Here is a 26,771-nt window from a genome sequence, read left to right as displayed (position 1 = left end):
CCGAAGGCGCATGCGCCCCGGGGCTCCCCTCAGCCTATGGGTGTCCCGTCTGTGTCCCCCTCCGCCCCAGCCCCGCGCGCGTTCCCCCGCGCACACGCGCGCGCCCCCCCCGCCCGCGCGCAGCAGTCGCCTCCTCGGCGCGCGCCCGCAGCGGCGCGCGCGCGCGCGTGCGCGCGGCGGAGTCGCGAGACTGGCTGCGGCGGCCACGTAGCGCTGCGGCGGCGGCGGCGGAGGGGAGCGGGAGCCGCGTCCGCCGGCCGCGGCGGGGCCTGGGCCTGAGCCCGAACCAGCGGCTACTCGAGCGCCGCGGCGGCGGCTGAGGGGGCCGAGCGGAGGGAGAGAGGGGAGGGCCCCGGCCGCCCTGCCCTCCGCCCTCCCGCCTCGCCTCCTCGCCTGTGCCCCCCTCCCCTCGCTGCCCGGCAATGGAAGGCGGCGGGGGCGGCCCTGAGGGGATCGGCCTGGGTGAGTGCGGGCCGGCCGCTCGGCTGGGGATCCCCTTCCCCCTTCCCCTCGGGCCTGGCGGCAGCCGCCGAATAACACTAGGCCCAGCTCGGGGGCGGGTGACGGAGGGAGCAGGGCAGAGCCGCCTCCCGGCCTGCAAGGGAGAGGGGGTGGCAGGGCAGCGCCGTGGCCGGCCTGCAGCCCCCCCCGGGCAGCATGGGGCGGGCAGGGCACCCCCCAGGCGGCAGGGGCGCAGCCAGAGGAGTCCCCCGCCGGGGGAGGGGGGAGGGGGGGCGGCGGGCGAGGAATGCTGCCGGAGGGCCGGGGGATCTGCCCTGGCTGCTGCACCCCGCTGAGAGGGGGCTGTGCCACCTGCCTGGGGGAGGGGAGGGAAGGTGAGTTGCACGAAGCCAGTGTGTGTGCGGGGAGTTCTTGCTGCATTTGGCTGTGCTGGACTGCCTGCCCACACCTCCCTTCCCCTTCTGCCTTTGCTTTCCAGCCCCCTCCCGCGGAGCGGCGGCATGGAGGTGTGGGGGCCACCGGCAGCGCTCTCCTTCCTCCTTGTCACTTGCTAATTGTGCAGCCACGACGGTGCACGGTCCGCGATTGTTAGGAGGGGACGCGGTTCTTAAATGCAGTCGCTTCTGGGACTGGAGTTGTCATTGAGTAGGTGAGGAAATGAACTGTTACCTCCTGGAGTTGCGGGTTCTGGGTCCAGGTGCGTGGAGGGAAAAATCAGATGTTTTCTCAGTCTTTTGCTTGGATATCTTCCCCTTCTCTTTGCTCCCAGGACATATGTTGTGGTATGTGCGCCCTCGGGTTCTGGTTTTGATTTTGATTTTTAACTGCCTTCTGTGCAACTTTCGGTCCTGTGGATGTCTTGGTATAGGTATTGTTAGAATGAAAAGATATGCTTCAAGGTAGTGTATCTGTTTGGTCTTAATAGTATTATGTAAGTATGTTTAATCACAGCTGAGTTTTGGCATCTTGGGCGGTAGAAGTGATTTAAGTCAAAGCGAGGCAAGTACTGTAGACATAAAGGATGTGAGGAATGCGCTTTTTTATATTTTCAGAGGATGACCTGAGCTGTATTGTTCTGGGAATGGCAACTGGCACATGCTTTGTTGACAGTGGTGTATGCGCGGTGGATCAAGAGAATGATGGTGCGCGGTATGTGTGTACGTGCTGAATTAAGGAGTTGTAATGTGTGAGCATGGATTTATGAAGGATGGTCTAGTGCACCTTGATTTGTCACCTTGCTGATTGACTGCAGCTTGATTGTTTGCCTGTGGAAGTTGGGCACTCTTTCTCTTCAGGAGGCAAATAGGCGTTTTATAGATGCAGGACTGTGGACATTGGTGGTGTTCAAGGGGCTGTGGAGTTGCAAAATGTACTTTTAAAAGGATCTAGTATTTTATGGTAACAGGTGATTCACATCCTTTACATAAGTTCAGTGTTCTCATCAGGTACCTATCTGAAACCCCTTTATCTGTCTTTCTTCCTGCACGTAAGATGCTTCCCCCACCCTCCGCCTTCCTTAATAGAGATTAATCAAGCACTTGCAATGTGGTGGTTGTGCTGAATGCATGAAGAGCCCCATACCTGCCCCAGGCAGCCAACACTTAAATTTAGATGTTGATAATAAAGTTGAGATAAACTCACCGATTAAATGTGTAGTTGAGGGATAGAAATTTTGAAAGCTTTTCCAGAAGGTATGTATTTGAAAGAAAAGTGCAAAATCATGGAGGCTTTTTATTCTTCTAACTAAGCAATTGCATTTTGTAGGATGTCAGAGACTTAAGATTTTATTTATAATTTTGTCTAGTATTTGCTGACTGATATTTACAGCTACTTCAGATTTCTGGAGAGTAAATTCTTCAGCAGTTTTGTATGAATGGTTAGGTATATATAAGGGCTATACTGTAAAAGTGGTTTGTCAGGTTATGTTGCAAGTGCGAGATACTGGGATGTTCTGTTCTTACTCACTTTGCCAGAATCATAGAATGTGGAAATTTCAGACTGAGAGGTGCAATTTCATCTAAGGGTGGAAAGTCTTTGTATGTACCAGAAAGTGCTTCTAGCTCAAACACACCTTTTCTGGTATCATACCACCTAGAGGGTGAGATGTCCATGTAAGAATGACTTGGAAAGAGTCCTTTGAGTTTGTGCAACTGCATTAAATAGGTATTTTCAGTAAACCAGATCCCATCTTCCAGTCTTGGTCATATCAGTGTCTAATGGAAGAGTGTTGTACCAGTAGCATGTTTGAGATAGACACAGGTATATTTAAGGTGGTTACAAAACTGCATGTCATCAGTGACCTATTTCTCTGTGGCACACTATGTAATACACCTTATCAAAGAATATATTTCTTTCTAACCCCACCAAAGAGAGTCATAATTGGAAGTACCAACCAATTGAGAGGATTTATATGTTCTGTAACAACCTGATTTTTCATATTATTATTGTATTAAAATATTTTTGTAACCATTCTTGGTTACAGCACAGAACAGCTGATCTCTTAATGTATTCTGCTGTGAAACAGTGTTCTCCCTACAAGATCCAGATCTTGGCTTCTAAATGGAAGATGAAATAAATTTTAAAGAATATAATTTTGTTTTTCAAAACAATACTGGTTTACATTTTGCTAAATATGTGCTATTTGTCTTTTCAGAATCTTACGATACCAAAGTTTGGGGTGTGTCCCCCCCCCCCAGTTAGACACAAATACGGATTTTTACGCAGAGGTAATTTCATTATCATGAAGTTATATGCTTTAAATATTAATGCAGTCAAATGAGCAGTTAACTGTTTACAGTTGACAGGAGCCTGTAATGTCTTGAGCTTCCTCAAGCTGAGGAAGCATGGTTGAATTATTTCAGTGTTTTCCAAGCAAGAAGAGTGTGTAGTTTTTTCTGTGGATCTAAATGCCTAACTTTCAGCTGTTTCCATTATAAGTATGAGGCTTACATAGTTTTAAAACTTTGCAATAATTCCTTTGCTGTATCAAAACTCTAAATAATCATCATTAAAGGATGTTTTGTGTTGAAGTGACAAATTTTGTACCGTTAAGAACATTTTAATAAAAACATGATTTGTCCTGGAAGCTGCAAACTCTGTTTAAACACATACATGAGTGTGAGTAAAGTTATATACCGTCTTTGGTCTTTGCAGGCTCTTCATTTTCAGTATTTTACAGAGTTGGTGGGGTTTGCTTATAACTCTTAAGTAGAATTAGTGTAGCTCTCATAACTAGGAAAAGCATGAGAGACAGACTTTCCTAGTTCATTAGAACCTAAACTTCTAGTACCAAATTACCTTTGTAAATGCTTAATTTTCCAAGTGATCTTAAATTGGCGATTTTTAGGTTGCTCCTCCCTACTGGAAAACAATTGCATAGGGAGTGAAACTCGCTGTAGCTCTGGTGCCAGCAGCTTAAACTCATTAACACTAGCAGCTTGCATTAGCTTGACAGTTTCAGACACCCTTCCCTGAGGAGGTTTCAGACTAGTAGTTTTCACTCAAGAGAAACATTTAGCTATGCTAAGCAACAACCAGCACTTTATGCTGTCTTGTTCGTGTGTTTCTAAGTTTTGAAACTTGTTTCAGTGAAAGAAGTGGTCTTGGGAATGTAATATGAAAGGCAAGTGGGCCTGCTTGAAGATAGGTTACTGGAATTAGGATCCATATTAATATTTGAGACAAAACCTGTTAAGCCAATTCCATTCTGTCCCAGGTACTAAATAAAGGTGAACAGAAAGTTTTTCAGCTGGAATTTTGGAGGCATATTTGTGGTACCCCTGTGAAGACAGATGGCCTGGTAGGATAAAGTAGTAGAGCTCTTATTTTTTTACAAGCAGAAAGTTTTATAGGTGAAAATTTACAGACAACAGAATGTACAGAAAGTTACAAATATTTGAGTTGGAGCATAGCTGAATCTTGCAGGTGCAGAAAGCTTACTAGAACTTTGCTTTTCCTATGGCTGACTAGTCTCATGGAAGTCAGTAAAAATCTGTTCTGAACCCACAGTTGCTCGCAGGTCATGCTTATTTAAGCCTTTTTAGTACTTATGTGATGAAAAGGGAATTATGGAATGTGTCTTAATACTGTTGTCTGAAGACAAATTACATATCGTGAGAACTGCGAATTTTAATGGTAGAAGGCTGATTATTTCTAATGAAAAGTCTGGTTGCTGTTAGTGCCCAGTACCTTAACATGTAGCTGGTACTGTCAACTAGCTGTGTCACTGTAATATTTCTGGACATTTGCTGAACAGGAGTATTTATGTTTTCTGATTGATGCAGATATTTTTTGCTACATGTGTTCTAAAGAAGCAGCTCTTCTTCCTGCTCATACTAATGGTTTGTTGGCTCTAGCCTTCATAACGAATTACACTATTTTGTGCAATAATGATCCTTAAGTCCAGTAACTTTCCCCTTTTTTTCTTTTTCAGCCTAGCAGATTTGAGGTGTTTCTCAAACGGTGTCAGGTGCATTTTCATTCCTCAGTATGTTTTGTATGCTTTCTCACTGTAGTAGATTCGAGTTCCCTGTTAAGTGACATGCACTATGCACTGTGCTTAGATTTCCTGTGTTTTAACTGCATGTCACTTTATGATGGACATATTGGGATACTGGGACAACAGCAGGCTTGACATTAAGAAAATAGAAGTTGTGACATACAGCTGTGACTTCAGAAGTCTTTAGCAGGGACAGAAACATACCCTAATAAATCTTGATCGCCTGTGTCGTGTAATAGTAAAAATGGCTGCTGAGAATCTCTATTTTGCTTTATTGTAATGTGTGTGTCTTGAACCATTCATTTCACACTTACTAGCTGCAGGACAAAATCTTATTAGTCAGAGTGAAATGCCATGCGGACTGCAGTTTAAAGGTCTGAGAAAAATTATTCCCTGAATGTAATTGAAACTTTTTGCCAGGCAGGTTTTTTAAACATATACCTGGTTGCACTTTTCTTCTTCCAATTGTACTTTCTAAATTTGTTATAATACTTCTGTTTTCTGGTTTGGTGTCCCCTCGCCTTACTGTATTACACTTGTTTTCTACTGCCTTTTAAAAATTTGTTTCCTAAATTATTCTGTTTTCTTTTTCCTCTCTCAGATTTTTATAGCTTTTTCTCTAAGCTGCAGATTTCTTGATGAAGGATCCCACCTTCTACTGATCTTTGATGAATTACCTAGCCCACTTGTGGTGCTATGAAATCATTTAACATGGTACCTCCTGTGCATGACTGACTTATGTTATCCCACACTCCAAGCACTTTAAATTCAGACAATAAGATGGAGTCAATTATCCCTGTTGTCAGTGGATATTCTTTTTCCCTTCTCACCCACCCTTTGCACAAATAACCCCAGTCTTACTGAGATGCTATTCCCTGTCTTGCTTAGGAAGTGAAGTAGCCATTGTTCCTTTTTGTGAAGAGGGAAAATAAAAGTTTTGGGGTTTGGGGTGTGGTGGTTTTTTGGTTCCCCCCCCCCCCCCCCCCCCCCCCAAGCGTTCTCCCCATCATACTGAAACTTGCTGGCTGCTGTAAAGGCAATATCTCATTGCTGAGATTTGGAACTCATGTGCTACTGGGTAGGTTGGTTTCTGATACTTCATTCAGACCTTTGCCAAGATGTAGGTTTGACTTGAATCCTGTAACTCTGATCTGATCCTGCTGTTTTTAAAGACAGATCTGTGGGTTTAAATTATAAACACTCAGTAAGGAGAGAGAACTTTTATCTAAGAGTATTTTCATAATAATTTGATACTTCTTTTGAAATGAAAGCATGGGCTATGCAAAGTCTGAAGTGATTTGAGAAATTTTCCTGTTTGTTAGATGTTCTTGAAAATACATTATTTTTTCAAGTTAAATTCTTAAGTGTCATCCTCAGATTTTCTTCCCCACAAATCCATTATTGTGCTCCTGGTTCTCTTATGTTGCTATTTTGTGGAAGGTGAAAGCCAGATTGCACCTGTAGAACAAATTGGTTATTTCAGGAAGCAAGATCTTGTAATGGACAGAAGTATTTATGAAGTTGCATGGTGAGCTGGTTCAGAGAACTGATCCGGATGAAAATTTATCACAAGGAATGGTTATTTTCCGGGCAGACTGTTTTCCCAAGGCATCTCACCTGGCAACCCATGAGAATGCCGGTGTTGGCATATAAACAGGGAAAAAGTATGCTGCCTCCTTGGGCAGCCACACAGATTTAGATCAGATTAAAATGAACAAGTAACTTTGGCTTTACCTGATAATTGTCCTTACTTTGCCCAGAAGGAATTTTAAATACAAAGCAGAGATAATAGCTGCATAATGAATTAGAGGAAAAACTGGAAATAAAATCCGCTGTATCATTGGGAAGAGTGTGTATGCTTGAGTATTGCAACTGTAGAACCATGTGAAGGTTGAAATGAACTGCTGCTGTGGTACAGTGTCTGTTTTGATCACGCATAGACTTGCTGAACAGCTTTATATCTCTATGTCTGACCCTGGTAACTTCAGGGAGAGTGCTGAATGTAGCTTCTACTTGCAGAGGTGGAATATGTGCAAGTAGGAGTTCTGTTGAAGTATTGTTATTTGGTTGGCATTTATTGGAAGCTGATAAATTTGTGTTGTTAAATGTGCTCTGTTAAATTATGTAAGTATTATAAAAGCAAGACTGTCTTCCCAAAAGTTTACATTGTGCATTGAAAACAAACTCAGTGTGTTAATGTTTCAGAAAATACGGTTGCTCAAAACAAGACAGTATTTGGTAGTGGAAGATAACCATACCAAATGGCTATGTTTAGGGTTTACAGGAGCGTTGTGACACAGTGCAAGAAGAAACGCACAATAATATAGTTTTGGTATTGGCACATTAGACTTTATCAACACTAGATTTACTTAAATGCATGCTGGTGATTTGTGCTTGCACGAACACACATACCAGCTTTGTATTAACCATGATTAGCTGAGCTTGATCCAAGTAGTGTCTGGCGATTCAGTAGTTAAAATGCTGCTAGAAGTTATAAAACTGAAACTCTACAGGAATGGACATGTGTTTTTATGGGCTGTTTGAAAGGAGATAGGAGGAGAAGCCCAGGTAAGGAAAAGAAGGGAAAGCTCCTTTTACTAATTCTCCATCAGCGCAGCATTTGCCAGTAAGAGTGGGCGAGTCACGCTCCTAGCTAGTGCATCTGCAACTGCGCAGAGGGCAGTTGTGCAGCTGCTGGTGGAAGCTATTTTGTTGCTATGAAGGGTTTTTAAAAACTTGTTGCTGGTTTCAAAGTCAAAATTATCTAGTGTGTAAAGAGCTCTAAATGAAAAATGGAGTGGATTTTAAACCTATGTGTAAGCACATTCCAATGATGTGAAAAGAACAAGCTCTATTTTGGAGAGGTCAAATTCACACTTTGTGAAGTCAAAGAAGATTTTGCTATTTAGATCTTTTTTTCTACTACATACCACACTCAGCAAAGTTTCAAAATATTTAACAGAGTTTTGGTTTTGTTTTGTGTTGTTTTTTGTTTTTTTTTTAGGATAAACTGGTAGACGGGAAATGAATTAAAAATCTTTTTTACAATTACATTATAATTGTAAATTTGAGGAACCCTGTGTAGTGTGTGTGTAACATCGTGCTCTTAGCTCAGATGAGATTATTTTAAACATTCAGTTATTACAGTGTAAAAGAAAACAGTACAGGAGCACGTTACATGCTGCGATGTGTAGTACAGGCTGGTCAACAAAAAGCTGTAAGCAAGTAAGTGAACCTGTCTGAGTTTTCTTAAACTGAACCCTTCTGTAAAAAAATCCAAAACTTGATTTTTGCTTGTATTCTGCGTATTGCAGAGGTCTCTTTTAGGGTTTGCAAGGAGAGGACGTTAAATCTATTCTGGATATAAAAGTTTATTATTTCTTGCCAAGTTAGTGCTGTCTGAGGAAAACCACCTTTCCTCCAGCATAAATGTCCAGGTGGAAGTCTACCTGTCAACTTTACAGACCATTTGCATTTTTGGACCTCTCTTAACTGTTCCCTATCTACATATTCAAAGACACAGATGCATATCTATTGCATCTTTCTACACTCTTTATCTCTGGGAGGAAAAATGCTAACTTTGGGAAACAAAACTACAGATCTTGATGATAGATTTCCTTTTTGTTTTCATACAGCTTTATGTGTAGCCTGTGTTGTTAGCACATTTACTTGCAATCTTAGAATAAGTTAGTGATGTTTGAAAAGTAGTGCACTTACTTGTATCTGTGAATAGAAATGGACGGTTTAAAGTCTTGGTGTAGTTTTTACTAGCCTTCAAGAAGATACCTGAGCAGATAGTGATGAAAGCAAGAGTTTTTAAAGCAAAAAGGAATCTTGCCACCAAACAAAGAGAAAACTAGGCAATAAAAAGTGATTTGGAGCAAAGTAGCTTAATGGGATGAACAGTTACTCTACAGTATCATAGCAGTGGGTAGTTTTGAACGTCTGGCACATATTTTGATGAGTATATGAATTTGAAGGGACAGATAATGTGTTAATGTGGTCATATAAAGCTTTTTTTGTTTTGTATATGTGTCTTCAAGTAGCCAATTACAGAAAAGTAATAGATGTGAAAGGCATGTACATCTGTTGAGTGGTAACTACCTAGTTTTGTTTTCATCTTGCTTTGAAATACACAGATGGGACACAACAATAGATTTGAATACAAGGAAGTTGCCGATTCAGTCACAAGTGTTTAATTTTTATATATTTAAGGTAGTAGTAAGGTCTTAGACTTTCGAGAGTATATCATGGTGTACTAGAACTTTTCAAGATGTTGCCTTGTAAAAGAAAAATGTTGAGGTTTATGGCTGTCATATCTAAACCTCGTTCATAGGCAATAGAAAGCCTTCAGTTTACTGCAAAAGATGAGGGATTATAATGCTGCTGAATTCTGAAATGGCAACCTCTTAAACTATCTTCTGTGGAGACAGTGCTTGAGAAAAATCCAGATTCACAGTTCTGGAAATCACTGGTTTGAAAGCCTTTGTCCTTCAAACCAGATTTCTAGATACAGCCAAATAATTAATCTTAAGAAATGGAAAAAGCCTGAAGGTTTTTTTATCGTAGTTTATATGTTTTAGCTGCAGGATATTAGTAGAAGGCGTTTTTCTGGAATTGGAAATATGGTCTGCTTCATTTTCCATTAGACTGTTAAATACTTACAGGCAAATAGCCAGCTTCATACAGTGAAAATATGTTGCCTGCTGAGGTAGCAAGATACCTATGATAGATTATTTTTTTTGACCATTCCTTTAATAACTGGAAGATGGGACAGGCTAGATGCTGTATTGCATCTTCAGGCTTTCATATACCGCCCCATTAAACGTACTTCTGCCCAGACCTTTACTTCAAGAATTAGACAGTATTTATTTGCTCTCCAGTCTTTTGTTTCCCTGCCAGGACTCGCTGCGGTACTTCCAGCTACTGCCAGCGTTGCTGATTTTTTTTATGATGTGCATGTTGGTTTGCTTAGTTGTACCAAGACTAATCCATTTGAGACAGAGATGCCCAAATATATGGCATAGCTTTAATTTCACCAAAACCCAAGCCCCACAGTGCCACACGCCATTTTAGGTCTTATGAGTTGATGGGAAAATCATCAATCTTTTATGAGTTGATGGGAAGATGTGTTTCAAGTGAATTTTGAACTTGCAGTGAAGAGTTACTATTTTTCTGTTTTTTACAGAAGAGTCCCAGAATCGTGAATGCAGTTTCCAAACATCCTCTTGCTCTGTTATACCATATTCCCAAAGGCTGTGTCAGCTGCCAAAATTCTCCTGATCTAGGAGACAGGATCACTCTTCCCTCCTTCCCTTTGTAGCTCTACTAAGCGGGAACCTATTACAGATACCATCTCTTAGGTGGGTGTTGCAAGCTGTCCCTTGACGTCTAGCAGATGACAGAATAGATCGTTAGTAGCAGTCAGTCTTTATTTTGCATTTACATGGACAAAAGCAGGCTTGAGTACTTGCCCATAGAAATGCAAAAACTGAGGATGTGCTGACTGTGGCTCTGTCTTGAGATAAAACCTACCACTTAAGAACATATTTTCAGGTTTTTTGCATATAAAGCAGCTGAGATGCACAAGAAAGGAGTGATTGTACGATGATATAAATAATTCCCTCTTGTGTTATAGTCCTGATTACTATCCGCTTACATGATGTAACTTGTACCAGATGTGTTTTCCCACTAACTGGGAATTGCTGTGTCTGTGCACTATTCTGTTTCATGCACCTGTTCTTCAGACTGTGCGAGTATATTGAAACTTTTTTTCATGTGCTCTGAAATACTGCTAATGTGTTGAACTGTAGGTGACTGGACCGTTTTCGTTAAACACTGTTTTTTCACGTTTCAGTCTCTGGTTATTTTTTGGTAATATGCTTTTCAGAATTCACTTTATGTAAGGATTTCATGGAGCAGAGTTGTAGTGAGAAAGCATTAATGTTTTCTTATTTTTACGAAAAATACAGCAGAACTGTCTGTTGGGCAGTATACTTCAAGTTAAGTTGTATCTGCAATGCAAATTATGTTTTCCTGATGCATTTTCTTGTATTTCTGTCCTGTTTGCTGATGAAATTGATGACTTGAAATTCATTGATGGGTAACACTGATTAATATTAAACAGAAGCAAAGTAAAAAATCACACTCTTACTTACCTCTGCATTTTTACTTACCAGAATGATGCATTGTCTTATCAGCCTTTCAAAATAAACACATGCGAGTTTGTCATAGTCCTACTTATGTAGTAATACTACTTATGTATCCAAATAATGTGACTAGTGGGTGTAAATGTGTTTAACTTAATGATAACTTCTCCCTTGGAAAAGGTAGAGCTACACTTGGGCTATGAATTCATGTAGGTTTTAGCTGTACTAGAAGTTTCTACCTGATGAGTAGAGAGGAAGAAGGGAAGCTGGTGTTCCAGTTTTGGTTAGAAATTTGGGTGGTAGCCAGACTCTTAACATGTCCCAGGTTTGGTGTAATGTTGGAACTGTATCTAATTAATCCCCTCAACCAGCAACCATTGCCCTTACTCCTGTTCTGAGTGTAGTTTCTTCCAGAGCTACTTGACTAATTTGAAATTGGGACATTATCTTAAATAATGTAAATTATTTATGCACATGATTGTTTCACCACTTGTAAACTGTGTGCAGATCTGATTGCCCCAGGACTTAGTGGAGCTGTTGGACTGTAGCTTCCAACCAAAAGGTGTGCAGAATCCTTAAAAACTTTAGATTGTTCATGCATATGCAAAATGACATTGCCGACATTGCCTTTAATTATAACAGTTATTTTTTTGTTAACTTTTTCTAACTGTAGTCTGAGCCAAAGTCTTGTTTTATGGAAAAGAAAATTTCAAATGTCAAGATGCTCAAGCTTTGTTGTGGAATATGATTTTATGTATAGTGGTCGATACACCTACATGGCAGAGTGGAAAACCTGTTTATACCTTGCAGTGCCTCTTGACTGTATCCATTTAAGAGCTGCTGTTAAACTGAGATCTGTCTGCTCTTAAATTGAAGAGAGGAAGAAGAAGTTTTGAGGGTTGTCTGCTGTGAAGTTAAGAGGTCTTGTGTTGTAAAGGAAGTACAAATATTCTGTGATGCTTGTAGAAGGTGTGTGGTATTTCAGTGCTGCAGTTAGCTGTGGCTTAGATTATTCCCCTGTGTGTTAGGTGCTGTGTACTTTTGGAGAAATAATTTTGTCTTGGTGTCTTGTGAGATATGTTGAGAGCACTTCTTACTGTACCAAGTTGGAAGTGAAATCTAGTACAGATGGCTAGGAAAAATTATATTCTGTGCCTGTCTTGAAAGGCTGTCTTATAGGAAAGCAAGAAAATAGTGGATGGCTAATAAATTAATACATTTTTAATGTTGGACATTGGCAATTGCAATGCAATATCTTCTTTCATAATATTAACTTTTCATGTAAGAAGTAGGTGAGCTGCAGGAAAGCCCCAAGGTTTTAGCCTTCCTTCTCTTTTTCTTTACAGTGTGTGTAAAACTTACTCAAGCAGATGCCTCTGATTTGTGAATTGAAGCATGGGTGTGTTTTTAAAAGGAATTTTCTGGTCCTTACGACTATCTGGGAAGAGTAAGGGGAACTTCCAGATGGTAATGAAGTAAAAAATTGATTCAATGCCATCTTTGTGTCAGTAGACAAATCACTGTTGTGCCTGCAGTGCTTCTGGACTTGCCAACCTACAGTGAGATGTGAATTAGACCAGCGTCTGACATTTTTCAGAGCTAATATAACTTTTATATGGGCAGCATTTAAACTGGTTAAAAATAAACAAAATTAGGCCACTGTCACATTGACCAGGAGTGGCAGGGTCATCGCTGGTTGTGGAGGGCCCCAGAGTGCCTCTTCTATGCTTTTATGGGAGCCACTGGAAACATCCAGGCGTAAAGGAAGAGTAGTTAAGTGCACAGCTGCGGAGCTGGCAGGCTGTCGGTGATAGCAGGCACACAGCTGTAGGCCATGCAGGGGTCAGGAGCTCATAGGGAACCTTGATATGCAGAAATGACTGTGCAACCACTTCATTTACTGCAAAAGCTGGAAGAAGCAGTGTTTTTCTTTACATCAGTGTCGGTGTCTGGTGGATGCTTGCGAGAAGTCCAGTTGTATGTCCTTGGCACAAAAATAGGAGATAGCAAGACTGTCAATCTGGTCCGTCTCTGAGGGCAAACTGAGGACATGTCGTTTAAAGTCGTTAACTTCTGAGTATATTGCACTTGGTCTGTGCTGATTTCAAGGCATCTGTTGAGTCAAAGTTGGGGCAGGTAATTGTGCTAACACTCTCTGCTCTTAAGTTGTTCTATTTTTAGTACAGTTAATGTGAAGAAATGGGGTTTTTCTTCAGAAGTAGCAAAAGCATTGTATGAAGTGTTGCTCCCACACACGCATGCTTCCTTTGCCAACACATTTGTCTGCAAGTTTGTACTTTTTTCTGGGTTTGAGCCTTCAATATTTGTAGGCTTGCAAACCTTTCTTGTATGATCTTTGATTTCTAAGTGTTGCATGTACCTCAGGTTCATTCTGTGCTCATAATAGTTATTCCTAAGGTTTATGTCTTGATAAGCGTCCTCAAAAATTGCTTTGAAATTGTGTATCCTTTTTACATTTTAATCAGAACCTGTATTTCTTAGTTTTGTAGTATGGCTGAAATTCTGTGAGCCCAGGCTGTTTAGCAACTTTGAAAAAAGTGGATTCACCTTTAAAAAAATAGGGGGTGGGGGGTGGCAAAAATAAAACCATCCATATGCTGCTTTCTTACATTTGGGTTTAGAAATGTAAGGAAAAAAAATCTTGCACTAAAATATTTTGGGCAGCATTAAACTGCTGTCTCTCAGAACTGTTAGTAGTCTAATAGTGTGTTTGTACTAAATGTATAAGGAGGGCTTTGCTTTACCGGCTGTTTGACTGTTAAATAACGTTGTTCGAAAGTTGTCGGTCCCTTGAGGGTAGCAGGCAGTGTATTCAAAGTGAAAGTAGGTTACTGATTCTGCGGAGTGAAGTGGTTTTAAGACCAAATAGCTTTGATAACTGAGAATAAGCCCCTTTGTTGTTTTTATTTGAAGTGGTAGTGTGTTCATACAAAGTGGTTTATTATACAGAATATTTCTTAAATGACTACAGGTGAAATGATGACAGGATATGTAGAGACTATTTTGAAATTCAGTAAATGGTGGGTGGAGGTAAAGCCTCCTTTTTCTGACAAGTTTTGCTTTTTCTGGCTATCTAGCCGCAGCATTCTGATAGCCTTCCTGATTTACTCGTGTGACTTGTGAGAGATGCTTAATATGCTGAGGAAATAATCGGGTATCATTTTCTACATAGTGATTTTTCTGAGCTGAATATTTAAATAAATTTTGTTGAAGGAAAGCTAAACTGGATTTCATCATGCCTGCTGCTTCCTAAGGGCCTTCCTGGGTACCGAGTTGTTTGGCTTGCAATCACAACCAGTTTATTTTATAATATACATTTTTTTCCATCTGAATATTACTGTGATCACAAGCCAATGTTAACAGCCCGTCTCCACTTATCTCCCAGCCCAGCTGGGTCTTGGCACTGCTCTTCCTGCCTAACCTCTGGAGCTGGAGAAATGGGACCCTGCTGTGGATGGAGTGAGTGTGCAGCAGTGGGAATAGACCCTGCTGTTGCAGTGCTGTGAGTCTGTCTGCAGGTCACACTGTCAGGCACTTTCAGGGCGCTTTTTGAGTGTATTTGGAAAGAACTGGAGACCTGTTCAAGAATCTGTTTCAATTAACTTTAAGCTGGTAATCAGATGACTGGTTATTGGTCTGTTGCTTTCCCCAATGTGTCACTTCACAAAGATTGTAGGGCACAGTTAAGTCATCTTTATTATTCAGGCCTCTGAGACCAGTGGTAGGTTCATCTTCTGGTCAGTTAAATTCACTTTGAAGGGGGAAATTTCTGGTGGAAGAGTAAAATAGAAACTATTGCAATTAAATTGTTTCAAAACACACTTTGATGGAAGTTACAGCATTTGTGGTGTGGAGAGTATTTTAGTTCGGTACGATATGGAAGGAAATTTGTAATAATAATCCATGTCTGTAGTACTGCTTTAGGTTGGTGTTTTTTTTATTGTTGCTCCAAGAATATGAATAACAAAAATGGCTACAAGGTTCTGCAAAATCCAAGTGTTTTATACCTGTCTGCTGGACTTAGCCCAAGCTTACAGCCTCAAGGAATTGTTCAGATTCCAATAGTGGGAATCCAGTTTTCTTTGTATATAGCTGCTTGATCCATCCATTTTCTGTTAGGACCCTTCTCTGTCCTCTAGTCATGGGATGTCTCTTAGGTTCTGTCCTTCATTCTTTTCTGCACCCTCTAGTCACAGGTTTAGCTCTGAATATGCTGTTTGATCGGGATCCAATGTATTACTGATTTGATCTGCACAGCCAAAAATCTTGGCTTGATGTTGCAATACTGTGCTACCAAAAGGTAATTGTCCTGGTGAAAAATAGATGTGAGAGATTGATTGCTTGTATTCATTAGGGATCATGTGGCATTTTTTGCAAGAGGAAGTAACAGCGACCTGGTCAAATTCCAACTTGGATAACTGCAAATGAAATTTAGATGGGCAAACGTAATATTGTTTGGCTACTGCATTGAGGAATAAGTAGCTGGGGGAAGGGAGCATGAGACAAAAGAATAAGTGCCTTAAACCAAGAGGCTGTATGAGGGATCTCTGAGGTGGAAACAGGCAGGGGACATGGCGTTCTTAATCTGATTTAGTACTGCAAGTTGAAAATGTCTCCATTGAAATTATTCATGCATATCTACATTAATGGAATGTTGTTCGGTATATGTCCCCTTTCTGAGTAAGGATGGGCTCCCTTTGGGAGGTAGAGAAGAGCTATTTCTGTGTAGGTGTGCACCTTGTTTGATGGAGAGGCCTATGGGAGCAGAGCAGAGTTTTGTGGCTGTTGGTGCTCCAAAGAGTCCAAGAGAAGCACAGATCAGTGTCTTGGCCCAGCACCGAGGCAAGTGGCAGTGATCTTTGGTGGGTGGAGGATATTCATTACCTGGATTTCCATATCTCAGGAGTCTAGTACCAGTTCTGATCGCTACAAAAGGTACATGTATTTGTACCTAACTGCTGGTTTTGCTTGAGAGAGTGCTATAGGACAGTCCCACCCTAGCAGATATACCTCATAGGTGATGCACCCTGTGCTTTACCTCAGCTGTACACATGCAGAATTTGTTGTCAATTCTAGTGATTTTCTTAATTGATTTTTGTTTTCTCTGTTGTCTTTTGTAGATAAAATGTTCAGCAGTTTGTTGGCAACTTTTCCCAGAAGAATAATAACTACTGCTCTGCTCTTGCCATAATACCAGAATTCTGTGACGTCCGCATCAGTGCTAAACACCAGCAGAGAGTCTTACTTTGTTCATTCTGTGTAGATGGCACAGGCGTCAGTCTTGAGAGTCCATCCTGATTTAAAGCTGCTTACTTGGTTTTCTGGGATTAAAGGTGCTCAATGAGTCAGGGCCCCCCAAATGAGTCAAACAGCCAATTCTTGCCAACAGTTGGTTGAAAACTGTGCTGCACATGTAGCAGGGATGGCGCAAGAGGACAGTCGCCGTGGTCAAGTGCCACCTACATTTTATCATGGTGCCAGCCAGGAGCTTGATCTGTCCACCAAGGTATACAAGAGAGAGTCAGGAAGTCCTTACTCTGTGTTGGTGGACAGCAAAATGAGTAAACCACATCTCCATGAAAGAGAGGAGCAGCCGTATTTCAGGGAGAACAGATCGGTAGGAGAGGTCCGGGCTGTGAAGGAAGATAGAGAAAACTCTGACGACTCTGAGGAGGAAGAAGAGGAGGAAGATGAAGTGACTTACAAAAGGGAGCAGATTATAGTAGAGGTAAACCTTAACAACCAAACATTAAATGTATCAAAAGGGGAGAAGGGTGTCCCCTCCCAGTCCAAAGAGACTGCTGTTCTTAAGACCAGCAGTGAGGAAGAGGAGGGTGACAGTGGGGAAGAGGCCACTGAAGACAGTAATGATGATGAGGAAAATGAGAGGCAGAAGAAAAAAGAGAAAAGTGTGGAAAAAGTTAGTGTTGCACAAAGGAGAACAAGGAGAGCTGCATCTGCTGCAGCAGCCACAACTTCCCCATCACCCAGAACTACAAGGGGTCGTAGAAAGAGTTTGGAGCCCCCCAAGCGTAAGAAGAAAACTGCAAAGGAGCCCAAGGCACCTGTGCAGAAATCAAAGTGTGAAGAGAAGGAGACTTTAACCTGTGAGAAGTGCCCCAGGGTGTTTAACACACGCTGGTACCTGGAGAAGCACATGAACGTCACTCACAGGCGCATGCAGATCTGCGACAAATGTGGGAAGAAATTTGTTCTAGAAAGTGAGCTGTCCCTTCACCAGCAAACAGACTGTGAAAAAAATATCCAGGTAGGTTTGCTCACCTGCTTGCCAGATTTCCATACCTTCTGTCGTGCCCTGGATACACTAGTGGACACTTCAGAGGGGGAAATCTTTTATGCAGATCAGGTTCTGACCGAGACCTTGTCTCTACGTATCAACACTTTGGTGTCTTCCAACAGAATTAAATTGCAGGGAACAGAGTGTACAACTGACATATGCTTTAGCAGAGTTACTGTAGTATTAAACTATGAGTTGGGGAAAACACAAAGCTACTTTAACAAATGTCAGACTCAAGAGTAACTGGCCTGCAAACAAGCACATTTGCAGTGAAGTACTTTGACAGGTCAAACCATCCTTCTTCAGGTGCTGAGCACCTGCAGCTATCGCTACCTTTAAAGTTCAAACTCAGTCACAGAGCATGTCCAGGTAAGGTTTCCAGGGAGAACAGAACTATGGCACTTTGCTGGTATTGGAATCAAAAATTTGTAAAATACCAGAGAGGCAAGCAGGTGAGAAAGAAACTAGTGAAGTCAAGATTTGGAAGTTGTGTTAAAGTTTAAAGTGAAGTTAGTTTTTAAAATCCTACGGAGGTAATTATATACAGGTAATTTTCAGTAAGCATTCATGTATGCATATGGAAGCATATGAATTCAGAGACTAACTCTGTTTGTGAGTCTACCCTTTTCCCACTGTTTAAAGCTGAGTAAATCTCACTGATAATATAAAGATCTCTGGTGTTTCTCACCAGAAGATTTAGAGCTTTTAATTTTATACAACAATGGAAGCCTGTGTTGTAATAGAACCATTTTAAAGTTTAAGTTGTGGAAAGCCTTTCAGAGTTTCTGATTCATCTGTGGTTTGTATTTTGCTTGTAGGCATCTATGTTCTCATGTAACTGGGGGCACTGTTGTTTTATCTGACAATTTGAATGTGCTTTTTTTTGCCTTGTTAAACTAGGCACAGCATTGCCACCTACTTCTGAAATAATCCCACTGCCAGCATGAAGCAGCTTAGGTTCAGCTTTTGTGCAGCTGAAATGTTGAGAGTTTGTAGGGCCACAAGTTTTTTTCTGTCCAGTGAGTTTTACCAGAAAGATTTAAGATCTTTTGTTTGTTTGTTTAAATGCTAAACTGAATTGGTATTCAGTTCCCACTGTGTGTGGGACAAGTTGAAATATTTATTGCAATTTCATTTTCCTGTAAGACTCAAATGCAGCTCTGTATAACACTATGCTATTTTTCCTTATGTTTCAGCTCATAGGAGGAAGACTGAAGGAAGGAGTATAATATAAGATAATGAGTCTTGAGCATAGTTATTAAAATACATAAACATGGCAGTTTTTGAAATAAAAGCTTCAAAAGTTTAGTGTAGGAGAGAACATTTAAATGTAAATCTAAGGAACGTCCTGTCATCCAGGTGGCTCATTCACAGCATAAACCCTTGCGACTTTAAACATGAATTCATGAACAGTTTGAATGTGTGGTATGGAATGGAAAAGTATACTGTAATCCATGCACACACCTGCTTCTAAGGGGTTACATTCCTCTGTCCAAAAGTGATAGAAAAAGAGCTTGTAGAAATTGTGGTTTTTTATATCCAGTATGAGAAGAATTGGGTCCAGAAACTTGCTCAAATATTTCTAGTGCCAGAAGCACTGCTAGTCATCTTCAAGTTCTCTGTATAAGCATCTATTCAACAATTATTTTCGTCTGTCCTGACGTTTGGAATGTTTCACCACAGCCTGCTAATTTTTTTTTTTTTAATTATTACACTTGGCAAAAGGAGTAAGGGGATATGAAAGTTTTACATTAATGTAGGGTTGAATATATCAAGGGGGATAAGGAGCTTTGTCTAGGGAAAAAAATGGTTTCATTATGCAAGTGGTACTTGAACATGGCTGGCTTCTCTATATTTTTCATCTAAGTGATGGAATATATCTGGTTTTCCAGGTAATTTTCTCTTTTTCATACTTTCAAAGTTAGCACCTTCACAGAATTTCTGTCACCGTAGATTCTCTCTTTAGTAGCTCTCAGTAGTAGTTTTCTAAATTACTTGCTGCTGATTGTCAGTTAAATTGTAGGCTGACCACTTAAAGGACTTGCTTAACCTTAAATCAAAGGATTTTTGATAATTTCATAGCATTGCTTTACTCTCTAGGGTTCCCCCCCTGCCCCCCAAGGGCTATAGTTTGTTCCTCACATGCCTTCAAGTAGGTACTTCTGGAGGCAGGGGCTCTCCTTGGAGTCAGCATGGTGGGCAGTGTACCAGTTTCCAAGCCTGCAGAGATTCAAGCACTGTGGAAGCAGCGTAATTTGTCTGTGCAGAGAACAACTCCATCTTGGCAGAAGTATTTGCTAGTTCTGCAGTGAACAGCTTACAGTCCTTTGAGCGAAGGAGGGTAATTGATAGGCAGAAAAATGGAGATGTACCAGAAACCCCAACAGCTAACAAAATTCACAAGCCACAATTCCTTCCTCTTCACTGCAAAGATGAAAATGACTTGGTATCCTCACATATGTGTCTGTTGTCAGGTTTTACAACTAAGGTTCTGGAATTTTCAAAGTTTCACAAGGATTTTTTTAATCAAGTCTGTAGCAAGACCTAACTACTGGGGGAAGAAAGACATGTGTGAAGGGCTGTGGATTCTGCTCATCGCTGACTTCTGGACATCTCACTGTAGTTGGGAGAGTTTAAAACATTGTTTGCATGTTGTCATTTTAGACCTACAGTGCTACTGATACGTATAATTGAAGAGTCAGAACACAAAAGACGGAGGTGACAACTTGCTTTGCTGTATGAGCTGGGTACCAGACTCTCCGCATGATCAAGAGCTGCAAGACGGAAGCTGTCTTCTGTGTAGAGCTAAAAGGATGAGAGAGCTTCGAATAGCTCATGGGCTGTTAGACCTGGAGTTTGAGTAGTCACAGTGCTCCTGTGAAAGACAGGGCTGGATGTGCAGATGGGTTTAGGGCAACTTGGTGGTGTTGGCCTCCACCACCTCTGTTGACTTCTTCCCACACCAGCAGCATCAGTGCCTGTGAACCTGTCTTCTTTGTGTTAGCTCCTTGAGGGCTGCGTCCAGCTATGTATGTATGCTGCTGTGTTTTGGAAATAAGTTAGTTCAGTGGCTGTGGTGCTCTTCAGGTGGCACCAAAATACAGTGTATTAACATCCTCTCTAATCTTGCTTGATCTGGGTTTTCTTAGTGTAATTGTTTCACTTGTGAAAGAGTGAATGTAAGCTGAAGTACAGTATACAGCGTTTTGACTTGTTTTGGGCTTCTTTTTTGTCATGCAAGAGGAAGATACCTGGCTTAACTCCACTAACTTGAATCACTGAATCTTTCTAATTTAAACTTCTTTCTATTTATCCCATTCATTCAGTGTGTTTCCTGTAATAAATCATTCAAGAAACTCTGGTCCCTCCATGAACATATCAAGATTGTCCACGGATACGCAGAAAAGAAATTCTCTTGTGAGATTTGTGAAAAAAAGTTCTACACCATGGCCCACGTGCGGAAACATATGGTTGGTGAGTTAGTGATCGGTGCTTCTGTTGGCTCTGCTTCATAATGTGCCTTTGTGGTTCTTGACTCATAATTGGTATTTTGAGCAGGAAAATGATAGGCAAATTCAGTTGTCTGAGCTTTATCCTTAGCAAAAACTTTGTCTGTAGTGCTGGGCAGTAAGCAAAATATGCGTATGTGTACATATATGTATATACTTATAAGCTGTTCAGTAGTAATCATTTTCCTGCTCAGAGTTGCAGGGGAAAATTGGTTGAACTGTTTGCATTTGAATGACCTTCTCTAATGTACTGTTGTGTTGCAGCACACACAAAGGACATGCCATTTACATGTGAAACCTGTGGAAAATCATTCAAACGCAGTATGTCTCTCAAAGTACATTCCCTACAGCATTCTGGAGAGAAACCTTTCAGATGTGAGGTGAGGTGGCAACTGTTAATATGTTTAGATATGGTAGCACAAGATACAAAATTAGTAACACTGTCAGCAGGGAATGTAGGTGGAAACTGAATTGACTGACTCGTAAATGAGGTGCAGTTTCAGAAACATTTGGGGAAAATTCTTTGTGTGGAGAGCACAGCAGGAGTGCAGCTAGCAGCAGTTCAGATAGAAATGTATTTGGTTGCTTTTACTGCTGGCTGTCGTATTTTTCTCAATGAGTACACACTACAGCAGGATTTGAATCTAGTTTTCAGTCAGTGCTCATAGCAAAGCCTAATGCAAATTATGTTAATCCTTCCTGTCCTGCTCAGTAACTTGAAACAGATAAAGTGGTGACAGTGAAAATAAACAAATTACTGCTTGATTTTCACTTGTGGGAAAAACTGTTGTCCTTGCTGCAAACTATTATCGCCTTGAGATCTAAAAGTGCTCTGAATTTGCATTTTTTTAAACCATCTGTGTGTGGGAATGGAGGAGAGTATCACTCTGGTGTGATTGTGATTGTAATTTTACATCTGCCCTCAGGAAGGAGACTGTACGGGACAGACTTACCCGGTCATACATCTGGGGCAGATGATGTCTCAGTCATCTGATAGGGATGCTTGTGGGTATCACATGATGGAGGCAGAGGGGGTGCAGAGCCTTCCTGTTTCCAGGGCAGGTCTGTGGCTCAGCCTGTCCATGAAGTGGGGCACAGCTCTGGCCAGACACATAGTAGTAATGGCAGTAGTGCAGCCAGAGTAGTGTTGGGGATAAGACTTGTAGAGAAAGAAATTACCTCATACTAATAAATCATAGCTGGAAAGCAGACTGGCTTGCTTAAAAACAAGCCTGCCGTAGAGCTGTGGTTGGTTTTGCTGTGTGAGTGGAGTCCTCTAGTGGTGGAGGCATGCCGTGGTCCAGGAGAGATCGCTGGCAAAGCTGCAAAACCTCCAAATGATAACTTAAGCCAACAGAACTTTTGTGTTGGCATAACTGTGTCTCTGCCGGGCTTTTGCCAACAGATGTGTCAACTGAAGGCTGTGGCTGTTCCATGCTCCTTGCCGAGGCTTCTGTGCCAGCAGACCTTTTAGTACAGGCCAAATTCAGCTCTCACCAAATAATTCAAATTCTGCATTTGTGTGAGGGTCTCTGTGTGTTCTAATTCAGGTATTCTTTACCCCTCCTTCACATAGTACATCGGAGTGCTGTCTCATGACTGCCTTGATTCCAGATGTGTGATGCCCGAGTATCATGGATTGCTGTTTTTATGTTGCAGAACTGCGATGAGAGGTTTCAGTACAAGTACCAGCTGCGTTCCCACATGAGCATCCACATTGGGCACAAACAGTTCATGTGCCAGTGGTGTGGCAAAGACTTCAACATGAAACAGTACTTTGATGAGCACATGAAAACACACACTGGTAAGAACTTACCAAAGAAACGAACAAATACCTCCAGGACAAAAACTTTCCTGTACTTCCAGCTTTGTTCCCTTCCTTCGAATTTGGGATCAAAACTGTGATCCTACCTAGAAAATCCAACAGGAAAGGTTATTACATTACTTACTCCTTGCCAAAGCCTTACAAAAGATTGTCTTGTGCATCAAAATCCAAAGGCGAGAAAGCATTTTGTAAAGACTGAGGACTTCTGTGGAACAGCTGTATTTTATTTGCTGAAGGTAGCAGTCACAGTAGCTTTTGTAGGATGCTGTTTGTTTGCATAAGTATGCCAAAGTAAGTATTAGCAGTTGTTCTGTGCCAAACTGATTGACGTATCTGTGTTTGGCAGGAGAGAAGCCCTTCATCTGTGAAATCTGTGGGAAGAGCTTCACCAGCCGCCCAAACATGAAAAGACATCGCAGAACTCACACAGGCGAGAAGCCCTACCCATGTGATGTGTGTGGCCAGCGATTTCGCTTCTCCAACATGCTCAAGGCACACAAGGAGAAGTGCTTCCGTGTTACCAGCCCTGTCAATGTGTCAACTGCTGTCCAGATCCCACTGTCCACGACTTCTCCTGCCACCACAGTCCCTGCTGTAGTGAACACACCCACCACCCCAGCTCCACCTATCAACCTGAATCCAGTGAGCACACTTCCTCCACGGCCCATTCCCCACCCATATTCACACCTTCACCTACATCCTCATCCTCACCATGCACATCATCTCCCGGTCCCACCGGTTCCTCATTTACCCCCTCCTCCAGCTCTTTTTAAGAGTGAGCCTTTAAATCACAGAGGCCAGGGTGAGGACAACTTTCTGCGACACCTGGCAGAAAAAAACAGTTCAGCACAGCACCACTAACATCTTTGCTTCCTGCCAGCTATTTTCCCATTTTATGCACATGGAAACATGCCCTCATGGAAGTACAGAGGGTTAGTTGGTGAGGATCTTTTGTCTTTCTCTTAGCCCCAGCAGATGGTCCTAATTTTTCCCTTGAATCAGTTAACAAACAAGGAAATTCTGTTTTGGATCAGCAGTGCTCATTTGAACCTGGGAACCAGCAGGACTTAAACCCAATTTGCTTGCATTTTACTGGTGGCTTTTATAAATTTCAGATACTGAGACTTGTGGAATTTTATAATTTCATATCAGCTGATGAGGTATGCTTGCTTTTATATCCTGGACTTCTCCTCAAAGAGGAGATAGGCCTGGTTTCCTTTGTACTAATCGGAAAGGCTGTGAGATTAATAATACAGAGCATTAATTGTATCACTGTGTATGGTAATGGATTCTTTTCAGCTTTTGGTGCTGGCTGTGGAGTGAGCCAGCCACATATCACAGTATATTTGAGCATTATAAAGGAAGACAAAAAAATTTCTTGTTTGTGTAGCTCTCCTAACACACTCTTTATTTTACTACAGAAATTATTTTAGAGTTTTTTGTATAGACCTATTTAGTAGTCTGTTTCTAAAATGAAATGTATTTCAATAAGCGGTGTAATTTTTTCAGTGTAGCTGGACCTATGTTGTACAATAGATAAATTTTTATAATCATCAAAATGTGATTCTTAAAAGATGCATATACTTCTATAGTTAAAGTTATTCTTACAACCATACAACTTAAAAGGTGCTTCAGAGAAGAAAGGAACTCAAGAGGTCTTTGGAAAGGTTGCCTCAAAAGTGATGTTGATTTCAGAACTTTATGTAATTTATTTTAGTTGGGTTTTGGGGTGGTTTTTTTGGTTTTGGTTTTATTTTTCCTTTCCTTTTTTAAAATCTTGCGTTTCCCTTTTCACAGTTTCTCTTAAGCTTTTTGGACAAGGATGTTGGGATACCATATTCCTGCTCCACAGGTTTTCTTTAGTTCAGTTGGAATGAGGTATGAAATGGGTTAGAAAGGGAGCCCCTTACATGTAGGGACCTGCCAGTCTGGGAGTAGAGAGTCACAAGAGAATGAGAGGTCTGGCAGCAGAGAGGAAGTCAAGTATCTAAAGTCAGCCAAGCATCTTTTCTTTTTGGGTAGGAGAGCCAATTTTAGTGGCTTTTCATGGTATGATTTTAAGTTGGGGATCATATCAGATGCTGCTCTTTGGATTGCTTTTCAGAATTCCTGGAGTTGTTAGGAGAGGGGAATTAAGTGAAATCATAGATGTGGTGTTTCTGACTGGTTGGTGTAAGAGTGAGAAGTTTGAATGAGAACATGGTGTTTCAGTTGCATTGTTAAGAACATGCTGATAGGACTGTATGTACCATGTGAATCTCTCCCATAAATGTAATGCGCATAAAATTATGGGATGATTTCTAGGCATTGTAGTCATACTTTTGGCAAATCTAAGTTTTACAGTTGTATGATAGGAAATTTTGAATTGTAAGCATGTCACTGTTTCATAATCCTGGGAGGCAATGAGGGGGAAGTGACAAGTTTAGTGCAGGGATAATGGGCTGGAATGCCAAATGTATCTGTTTTAATCAGTGAGTAGCTGTTGCTTTTTCAGGTTTGTATTTCTCTTCAACTAAAACTAAATATAGCAGCATTATGCAATCTAGGAACTTGTTGCCCACCTTCAGTGAAGACAGAGGCCCAAGGCAATGTACTGTAAGTCCTCTTTTCCTTAAAATTCCTCTTGTGTGCTGCTTTCTAAATTAAATCCCACCAAACTATACATCCATAGATCCTCATAGGCAGATGTCAAACTTGCTGGTAACTGCTTGGTAATGAACTGAGGGTTTGTGACTAACGGGATTAATTTTTTTTTTTCAAGATAGCAAAAATGGTGGAAGTTCGTCCTAGCATAACTTCCTCAAGATTAATGCTTTTAAGCACTGTGTTTTGAAACACCACGTCCTCTGTTGAGAATTAGCTTCTTAGCTGATGTTTTTCACCATTTTCTACCACCTAATCATTAATGTTGTTTGGTTTTGGTGGGGGTTTTTTGGGTGGTTTTTTTTTTTTTTTCATAACAAGCATAGAAAACTTTTAAGAACCAGAAAGGGCAATTTTGGCCCACCAAACCTACTCATTTTTGACTGAGCTGAAACCTCTTCCAGCATTTCTGAAAAATAAACCAATGTTTTTTAAGAATTTTCTCTATAATATTTATATACATCCTCTGACCTTCTAGAAGAAAAAGCCGGTTATAAAAGTGAATTTACACTCATGATTATGACTGTTGTATTTACTGTGGCTGGTCCGCCCCGAAGGTTCTATGCATTCCACGTCAAATTTGCAACCTACATTTCTCTTGTGCCACTATTTTATGGTCAGGCCTGTTATTAAATGATTTTTAAATGCTAAAAAATTCTTGGTAAATCAATTGTATTCCAGTTTTGCAAAATGATTTTCTTCTCAATAAATTTACAGTATTAGGCTGCTATTCAGAATTCTAAAATTTGGGACAGTTTTTTTCTATTACTTAATTCATAGCAATGATACACCTTGTATTTTTTCCTTCTAAAACTTATGAACTTCCTTTCTGTGGAAGATTAAACTATCTTACCTGCTTAACAGTCTGTCATAATGTGACATGATGTCAACAGATTATCCTTATTATCTGGGACAAACATACCAAAAGCTGACATGGTGGTCTAAAAGTGTTGCAGTGTGATATCTTATAAAGTATGTATTTCAGCAAAAGAAGGAAAACGGGCTTTACAAAAGGCAGGAAATTCAAGGCTGAGATTTGCTGTGGCTTCTCACTTCTGCTTAAATTTGCATTGCTATGCACAGCTACATTTTGTGCAACACTAAGGAATATATTCAAGTGTGTTTACTGCTTTCTGCTTATGTTGATAAGCTAAGTGTAATGTTTTGTATTAGCTTTACTGTATTTAGTTAAGGGGTTGGTTTGTGTTGCTGAAATGCTTCATTCAAGAAAAGCAAAAACAAATTACACCAACTTTGGGTTTGGTTTGAATATTTCTGGAAAGTGGGACTAAAACATCCTACAGCCCAAGGCAAAGTTCTACTGAATTTTTAACATTACATCTTTGGGGGGGGGGGGGGGAGGGGG

General features: G+C 41.0%; 1 protein-coding gene across 2 annotated transcripts; it reads left to right on the top strand.

Moving 5' to 3' along the window:
- The first annotated feature begins 202 nt into the window (after positions 1 to 202).
- Positions 203 to 26,284, top strand: ZNF652 (zinc finger protein 652). 2 transcript variants are annotated; one of them, XM_055697486.1, is made up of 7 exons: positions 203 to 462; positions 941 to 1,111; positions 16,251 to 17,398; positions 20,755 to 20,902; positions 21,202 to 21,317; positions 22,597 to 22,741; positions 23,109 to 26,284. In XM_055697486.1, exons 3-7 carry the CDS (start codon positions 16,490 to 16,492, stop codon positions 23,621 to 23,623), a joined length of 1,833 nt encoding a protein of 610 aa, XP_055553461.1. In that variant the 5' UTR covers positions 203 to 462; positions 941 to 1,111; positions 16,251 to 16,489; the 3' UTR covers positions 23,624 to 26,284. The 2 variants fall into 2 exon arrangements, with proteins under 2 accessions (XP_055553461.1, XP_055553460.1); XM_055697485.1 differs by lacking the exon at positions 941 to 1,111.
- The last annotated feature ends 487 nt before the right edge of the window (positions 26,285 to 26,771 follow it).

This window comes from Falco cherrug, chromosome 20 (assembly GCF_023634085.1).
Source record: "Falco cherrug isolate bFalChe1 chromosome 20, bFalChe1.pri, whole genome shotgun sequence".
NCBI classification, from domain to species: domain Eukaryota; kingdom Metazoa; phylum Chordata; class Aves; order Falconiformes; family Falconidae; genus Falco; species Falco cherrug.
This window is presented reverse-complemented; position numbering and strand designations above follow the sequence as displayed.